Source organism: Rhopilema esculentum, chromosome 7, assembly GCF_057945365.1.
Source record: "Rhopilema esculentum isolate cy_ngs chromosome 7, ASM5794536v1, whole genome shotgun sequence".
Lineage (NCBI taxonomy): Eukaryota > Metazoa > Cnidaria > Scyphozoa > Rhizostomeae > Rhizostomatidae > Rhopilema > Rhopilema esculentum.
This window is the reverse complement of record NC_142821.1, coordinates 5,905,629-5,914,458: the sequence shown is the minus strand read 5'-3', so window position 1 is coordinate 5,914,458 and position 8,830 is coordinate 5,905,629. Positions and strand designations below refer to the sequence as shown.

At 36.9% G+C, this 8,830-nt stretch overlaps 2 protein-coding genes across 2 annotated transcripts; both read left to right on the top strand.

Moving 5' to 3' along the window:
• Window positions 1-120: 120 nt before the first annotated feature.
• On the top strand, window positions 121-1,604 carry LOC135683370 (serpin B6-like). Its single transcript, XM_065198606.2, has one exon. It carries the CDS (start codon window positions 186-188, stop codon window positions 1,353-1,355), a length of 1,170 nt encoding a protein of 389 aa, XP_065054678.2. The 5' UTR covers window positions 121-185; the 3' UTR covers window positions 1,356-1,604.
• Window positions 1,605-1,750: 146 nt separating this feature from the next.
• On the top strand, window positions 1,751-8,764 carry LOC135683372 (cytosolic arginine sensor for mTORC1 subunit 2). Its single transcript, XM_089109433.1, has 2 exons — window positions 1,751-2,522; window positions 4,624-8,764. Exon 2 carries the CDS (start codon window positions 4,926-4,928, stop codon window positions 5,982-5,984), a length of 1,059 nt encoding a protein of 352 aa, XP_088965559.1. The 5' UTR covers window positions 1,751-2,522; window positions 4,624-4,925; the 3' UTR covers window positions 5,985-8,764.
• The last annotated feature ends 66 nt before the right edge of the window (window positions 8,765-8,830 follow it).

Genomic DNA, 8,830 nt, shown 5'->3' with positions numbered 1-8,830 from the left:
TGATAAGGGGGCTTAATAGAGAGGGGGCTTCAAAGAGAAGGGGGCTTAATAGACCTTATACGGAATTTACTTTTCACCAGCAACAGAAAAGCCTCGTATTGGAACCCTTGTTGTTGTATTGTTGCGCCACTTCCGCACTTGGATGCAGCCCAATGAAGTGATGCAGGCAGAGTCAGCCTTTTTGGATGGGATTGATCGAAAGCATCATGGGGACTGACGTAGGTGCAGCGAACAACTCCCTAGCTTCAAATATCTTCACTTTATTGAATGCCGAAGATAGTAATGTGGTATTTTCGCCATGGAGCATGTTCAACGCATTAGCAATGACTTATGTCGGTGCAAGGGGAAACACCGCAGCACAAATGGCAACTGGACTTTGTCTTAAGAACAACCCCGAAGATGAGCGTACATTTGATGGTGTTGCCAAAACCCTAGGAAGCCTCGAGAGTTTAGGCCCCGTTGAGTATGCTACTGCCAACAAGATATGGGTACATTCAGGGTTTGGACTTCTCTCAGATTTTAAAAGAATAGTAAAGAACTATTTTGGCTCTGAGGGTGCTCTTGTTGACTATGTTAACGATTGTGAAGGGGCAAGGAAAGAAATAAATTCTTGGGTAGAAGAGCAAACAAACAACAAAATAAAGGAACTGATAACTCCTGGGTTGCTAAATCAATTAACCAGGCTAGTTCTAACAAGTGCGGTGTATTTCAAAGGCAAGTGGATGCACGAATTTCGTCCCCAAAGTACACAGACAAAAAGTTTTAAAGTGAGTAAAGGAAAAGCAGTTAATGTCCAAATGATGTACATGAAGGCAAAAAAGGACATGCGATATTATGAGACAGAACAATTTCAAGTGCTGGCCCTTCCATATAAAGGTAGCAGGCTGACCCTCAACATAATTTTGCCAAAAGATGATGATGGACTAGGTTCTGTACTTAAGAGTGTTCTTAAGGATAGTTCCCAGCTACAGAAATGCATATGCCCAGAAGTTTTATTCCAACCAATAGAGATAAGGATTCCTCGCTTCAAGTTTGACTTTGACAAAAATTACAATGATATTCTTGTTAAGCTTGGATTTCAAGATATGTTCAGTGATGCTGTTGCTGATTTCTCTGGAATAAGTGCTGTGAAACCAGGTTTGAAGGTCAGTGCTGTAGTTCAAAAAGCATTCATTGAAGTTAATGAGGAGGGCACAGAAGCAGCTGCTGCAACTGCTGCAATAATGATGTCAAGATGTGCGATGCCTGTGCAAAGGCCGTTGACCTTCAATGCAGATCATCCTTTCTTGTTCTTCATTTCTGATGTTGAGACAAAGGTTATATTGTTTATGGGCAAAGTAGTAGATCCTTCCTAAAACCTTGGCATTCTGAAACTGAAACTCTTTATAATCAACTAAAACAATTGTGAAAAGTTATTAATTCAAATATTAGAAAATTAAAAATTGTTTTATACACAATTTTTCTAAATTAATACACAATTTATATCTGTTAATGAAAGCATTGTAATTGATTATTTTGTTTGTGTAGCTTACCCATAATGAGGGTACATCACAATCATCATTTTAATGATCTGCCTGACAAGAATTATGGTGAAGAGAATGAAAGTCATTTTTTGGTAGATATTTCTTTTATGTGAACAGTTATCAGCCCAAGAGGATAGTACAAAGTTGAGGTCAGGGAGGTTCTAGGTTCCAGCACTTGATTTTAATACAATCGTCTTTCAAAATTCTAAACAACAAATTTCAAACTGTTTTTCATCAGTGGCGGAAATTCAGGCTTTCATTTTTGACAAGATAACATCTAAGATCATGTCTAATTAAGAAAATGCGCATGTTGATAAAAAGATGATTTTTGACGGGACTCTTTAGAAATCTTTGCTGACCACGCCATAATTAAGTAGCAAGAAGAACAATTCATTTATGATTTTTGATATCAAGATCGATATCTCATCTAAGACAATTGATGATTCAAGATGTCGACCGATTACACTTTTGAGAAGTAGTACGTTAATTTTATGCATTTTATCTTGTTTGCGTCAGTGGGAATACGTTTGAAAATAACTTTTATTCGGAAGAATCCGATTGAAATTTTGGTTAATTTTTACGGAATTGAAATTAAATGTACAATTCACAAGCAGTTATGATTTTGGTCAAGTATTGTTTGATTGATTATTTAGTACTGGCTAATATTTAATTAGCTATGCTGTGTATAGCTAATTAGGGTCCAGAGAGGTTATAGATGCCCCTAGGGGTAAAAAAGAAGCATGCTGATCACTTGCAAGCGAAACGAGTAGAAAATTTGGCAATTACGCCCCTTAGATTAGCTTTGATTTTAAGAACACATTTCTTGGATAATTTCGACACGTTAAACGGTTGACAATTATCCGAAGAAAGCCCGAATCTTCCGACGACATCGCTGATTGGGGGCCCCCTAAACGCCCATAATTTCCGCCACTGTTTTCCGCTAAAATACTCATTCAATACTCACGACAGACCTAGAAAATATTTTTCTTTGCTGTTAAAGTGCCACTGAACTGAAAAAAATGAAATTTTTTTTATTGTTGATTCTGGTAGACCTATCATCGCTGATTTCGGAAAAAAGTTTAGTTTTTTAATTTGGGGCCCACAAATAGGGGTTTCTGGGGTTCTTTTGCGAGTAGGTCGTGCGAAAAGAGGCTGGGGCGAGTGACGCATTCAGATTTATATAGTCATTTCAGCCATAGTGAGGGCTGTAAGAAGATAAAATGATACAAATTGTGTAAAACATGACACAAGCATGAAACTTGATAGAGATAGGCAGTTTAATACGCCGAAAAAGATAGGGTGTGAATAGACGCTGACAAATATACCCTTGTGCTATTTATAGACTGGGGTACTAGGTTCCAAACCTCTAAGCAGTAATTGACATAATTTAGCCATTATATCGCGAAACCAACATGGAACGTGGTAGTAATAGGCAGTTTGATACGCTGAAAAAGATAGGATATGAATTGACCCTGAAAAATTCCCCTTGTGCTATTTATAGAGTGGGGTACTAGGTTCCAAACCTCTAAGCAGTAATTGACATAATTTAGCCATTAGATCGCGATACCAGCATGGAACTTGGTAGTTATAGGCAGTTTGATACGCTGAAAAAGATAGGATATGAATTGACCCTGAAAAAATCCCCCTTGTGCTATTTATAGAGTGGGGTACTAGGTTCCAAACCTCTAAGCAGTAATTGACATAATTTAGCCATTAGATCGCGATACCAGCATGGAACTTGGTAGTAATAGGCAGTTTGATACACCGAAAAAGATAGGGTCTGAATAGACGCTGAAAAATATCCTTTGTGCTATTTATAGACTGGGGTACCAGGTCCTAGACCTCTTAGCAGTAATTGACAGAATTTAGCCATTAGATCGTGATACCAGCAAGGAACTTGGCAGTAATAGGCAGTTTGATACGCCGAAAAAGATAGGGTCTGAATAGACGCTGAAAAATACCCCTTATGCTATTTATAGACTGGGATACCAGGTCCTAGACCTCTAAGCAGTCATTGTCATAATTTAACTTTTAGATCGCGATATCGGCATGGAACTTTGTAGAGATAAGCAGTTTGATACGCTGAAAAAGATAGGATATGAATTGACCCTGAAAAATCCCACCGTGCTACTTATAGGCTGGAGAACAAGGTTCCAGATAAAGCAAGTTTTTTTCATAATTTTCATTTTGGATCACGATACCATGACAATGATGCTAACAATGATGCTACTGCTATAACCAGGGACGCCAAGACATTCTGGAAGCCAAAACGGATAGGCGATATTTGCAACCACGAATTCTAGATTAGCCTAAATTGATTCTTTTTCATGCAAACGTTTAAAAAAGTTTTACTTTTAAAGGCATAATTTTGTTACTTTTAATCAATTCCATTTAAAATGAACTTCTCTACTTTTTGAGGCCCCCTGACCACGGGGCAATTTATCCCATCTTGACGGCCCTCGCGATAACTGATGCTTTGACAGTGGCAACGCAAGTTGGAAAGTGGGAAAAGCGCCGAAAAATGTGCAATTTGTTTGGTTCTTTAATAGAACAACTTTTTCCCTTGATCAATTTGCTCACTTTTATTCATAATTTGTAAAGCTGTTTGTAAGAGCATTCTTATTCGACACGCTCAATTATTCATAAAAGGTAAATGATCGGCATGAAGTCTTGGTAAAAACTGCACGCAAAAAGTTTGCTTATTTCGTATCGGCTCGAAATTTTCGCAAGAAAATACCTTGCACATGTCTTGTAGTTAGATAGCTAGTGATATTTAGAGCACAAGTATCGCACTATTTTCATCCACTTCACGTTTTTTTTGGGTTTTTTATCTCACTCGAAATACAGCTTTCAGTACTGAAGCCCGCATCACTTCCGCGACTTATAAACGTTAATGCGTCACACATTCCTGAAATTCCTCACAGACCGCGCACAAATTTTCGCACAAAAAGTCTTGAAAATCGCAACTTTGAAGCGTTGTAGCTTCAAAACACTTCACAATTCCGAAAAATGAACTTCACCATCGGATTCAGGAGCACTGACTTGACTTAGAACATCAATAAAAATTTTTTTGATTTTTTCAATTCAGTGGCACTTTAAGCAGCAAAATATCTTACAAGGTTTACACATAATCTTTAGTAAAAAAGATTCAGTGTATGATATGACTTTGGAAAGAAAATACTTCATTTGTTTCCATAAACAATACAAGCCCCTGCTGGAAGTGAAGAGAAGCCACAGGAGGAAACGCGGCGCGTAAATGTGTTGACAGAACAGAGGACAGTTTACACCTTTACATGAAGCATCTCGCAAATTGTGGGTGTTGCCTCTCTGAAAGGTGCGTGGCCTATATTGTCAAGAAGTTATCAAAACAAAAGGTTTGCATGGGTAGCGTCTCCAAGCAAAATGGAAAGTATGGAAAACGGTTTTGTTCTAGCTACATCGCCTACGGATACACCAGTGGAACTCTATGTTTTACGCCACAAGCTGCAAATTTGCTCATCTGACCTAGCCGAGTTACCGCGGTTCGTTCATGCAATCATAAAAATATCGTTGTTAGAAGGTTCAAGTCCACAGTTTTTTAGCTTCACTGAGACAGGCTCAGAATTTACTTTAGTGCTGCCTGAAGAAGAAGTCGAAAACTTTCCGTCTGGGTTGAGAACTTCTGGCAAGTCGTGGAGAGCTATTACAGTATCTGCGGGTGCAATTGTAGGCTTCGTTGATTTGGCTGGTGTGAGTAAAATTGCGAAAGCTGTGATATCGCCATTGGCAGATTGTGGTATTACGGTGTTTTGCATATCTACATACCAGTCAGATTTTATTTTGGTTCAAGAAGCTAACCTTTCACAAGCGATAGAATGTCTTGGAAAACGTTTTAAGATTTTTGATGAAAATCATGCAAAAATCGGAGGTCCAAAAAGGGGCGCGATGATGAATTCGATTTTCACCGATTTGAAGAAAAGCAGCGTTATTTCAAAGCCATTATATTTTCCTTCAGAAGATTATTACGTTACAGGAATTTCACCTTCAAACTTGTTTAAAGTCACTCAAACAATGCTCGAGCTCATGTTTTTCCCAACAAAGAATATGCACCCGGAAATGGGTCGGATAGAGGCTGGTATGCAAAAAGAACTGTTTTTCCACTTTTCAATCATAGATGGAGATGTGTCGTTTATTTTAGACGAAGACTCATTGTCCAAGTTTCCCCCGAATACAATATACCATCCATCAAGTAGGGAGAAGTGGAAAATGATTCATGTAGGTGATAGCCCCCTTGGCTTTGATGAAACAGGAATTGTATCAAATATAACAGAACCTCTTGCTGCAGCACAAATTTCCATATACTACATTAGTACTTTTGATTATGACCATGCATTAGTGCCTGAAGGAGAAATTGGAACTGTAAAAACTCTTTTGGAAAAGTCGTGGAATATCACAAATGGAACTGGGCCATGTGACAACTAAGAATGAAGAAAAGTAAAGATGGCTAGCATGTTGGACTGAATGTAATGCAAGGGAAATAAATGGAACTGGTCCTTATGGAGGACGAGAACTACATAGAAAAGTGTAGCATACAGACCTTTCAACTCCAGACCTTTCACATACTTCAAATCATCCATTGATATGAAGCCAAGAAAACAATTCATTTTCCAAGTTTTGGATTCAGAAGCCTTTTATATTCTTTTTGAAAAACGTCAAGTTTAAATAAGTTTAAAGTCAAGTTTAAAGTTCTAAGAAATCGTTAGAAAAAAATTGACAAAGACAATGAAGACTAAAGTTGTTCTAGTCATATCCAGTAAGGCCTTTATCAAGTAATGAGCACTTTCCTTCTTTAAGACAACAAATATTTGTTTGTGCCAATGGCAATTATCCCAAAGGTACCTTAGACTCAAGTTCTATATTCAAAATAATATAGAAATCAGAATATGTATTGCATTTGGAGTTAGTTTTTCAAATGAACAAAATAGTTCTAACGAGTGTAGATAAATTTTTGCATTTATATGGATAGGCTCTTGGGCATGTCATTTAGTTCTCAAAAATGAAAAATTAAACCACAATCTTCCATCTTAACTAGAAATATGATTGAATCCTGTTAAATTGTGCCAAGGATAAAAAAATTTCACTTATGCAGACAGATTTTTTAGTTATTGATAGATTTTTCTACATACTTCAAGTCTTAAAACGAATCCTGGATAGGTTTACAATTTGCTAAGATGGATAAGTGTTTCCTTACAACTCTTGAATATAGGACTTGTACACAAACTTATTCTATACACAGAGAGCAAAAGTGTGTATTCTCTGAGAAATTTAGGCAGCCTTTTTAACATTTATAGGTAACTAAAACATGTTTATACACACAGACTTACACACAACACTTTGTAGATAATATTCTATGTAGTTAGATAAATGGGTGAGCTTTGAACTTAATGAATTAATTAATAATGGGGCTGCAATGTTAGAAGAAATAATTCTTTATTTTGCTATTGGAGCTGGTATATTTATAATTCCTTTTAAATTTCTTTTATCTGTGTAGAAAAACATCTTATGTTACATTGAGAATTTTTAGAATATTTAGATCTGATCTAAAATTGCCACCAGGCCTAGCCATGTTAGTTTTAGCAGAGGAGTAGTGAACAGCTCTCCTTCAGTAATTACCAGGTGAGCTATTTGTAGATAAATAAGAATAGAGGCAAAGAAAAATTTATTTCAAGAGAGCAATTTGTTATTTAAATGAATTTATGAGAGCAATCTGTAGCTTCTCTCCACAATTTGAGGAGAGCGTGAAGGGGAGCAACAGATATGGCTCTCCTCAAACGGCCAGGCCTGTTGATTTTTGTTTCTTAGAAAAAAACATAGCACAGAATTTTACAGCTTTAGAATATACTTTAGCTTAGAAGGTTCAAATAAGATATTCAAATAAACAGATTGATTGTCAAATGAACAGTTTTCTAACAAATAATGCTTAACCAAAGACATCAATTTTTATATGTTGTGTACTTCTTCTCAAACTTTCCAAATAACCATGGTAAATGAATGCAAAATGCATATGACTTAGCTGTTAAATGATAAAACCTAAATCTCCAAAGACACGTTTTTGGACCTCCCCTTAAGTATTCTATGGATTGTTTAAATTTTTGTCTTAAATTTGTTACAAAACATGGAGGATCATTCACATATTCCCTTGGTCACATTTTGTCTGCCCAACTCCTTCCTTGTATGTATGTAAAGGATAGGCAGAAAATTATATCCTTCTACTTTAAAATCAGATTTATTACACTAGACATGGTTTTAGCTCACCTAAGGCGTTTCTCAAGTTTTTAGCTGAAATTTAATGCAGGATTGTCAAACTAGAGAGGCTGCAGAACCTTTAAACTGGAGGGCTAATGACCCCCCCCCCCCCCACCCACATCAATAATTTTTCAGATCTGTACTTAAAGCAATAAAAAAATCTTTCTTTTGGTCTTTGCATGTTTAGCTCCCCGAAAATTTTTTAGTTCTCTTTCCAATCTGTGATATCCTTGTCAATCCCTGGACTAGCGAGGTTTTTCAAAATCCCTCAAGCAACCCTTAATATAAGCAAGTAATTGACTAAAATTAATTATGCATTGAGTCATGATGAATGGATTGGGTATACCCTAAGCGCCAAAATTCGCTGAGTCATGATTTTCATGAATGCCATGCTATTGGTTGACCTGGAACTGGTCACATGAACTCACCTCGTACTGATTGACAAAAAATTTTTCCATCAATAGCAAGTTGTCAACAACAGATGCAAGTATCACATGAAACAGCAGCAATCACGCCGAAACCAAATGACCCCCTATAGAGAAGGGAGGTCGGTCCACGAGTGCTGACCCTTCCTGGTACTTTTATTTATATATTTTATGCTTCGTTAATCTGATAAAAACTGAAGAAATTTAGGTGTCTTGAAAAGTAAGACTTATATAAAAAATCAATTTCTTAAATGCTGATCATGCAAGTGCTTGAACAACCTTTTCTTAAAAATGCCCAAAATACTCGCATGAGCTACTGTTTTTGCAAGCCATTTCAGGGATTGACACGCCTCTCCGTGGAACAAGCTTTTCCAATAGTTTATTTTGATTCTGGTTCTTTTAGTTCCAGTCCAAGGGGGTCGTGTAATTAATTTTTATTTACGTCAAATACATAGCTGAACATAGCTGCCACCTCTTACACCAAAAACCGACTTCTTAAAGGTAATTTGGGACATCTTTGCAGTCATTGACTGTCAAATATATAAAGTAAATGTTTGTGCCGTCTGTAAACACCGTCTAACTTTCTGTAAACACCGT

Bases quoted from the DNA above. Each gene is read 5' to 3' on its own strand.
- LOC135683370 (XM_065198606.2), top strand. From the start codon at position 186: ATGGGATTGATCGAAAGCATCATGGGGACTGACGTAGGTGCAGCGAAC.
- LOC135683372 (XM_089109433.1), top strand. From the start codon at position 4,926: ATGGAAAGTATGGAAAACGGTTTTGTTCTAGCTACATCGCCTACGGAT.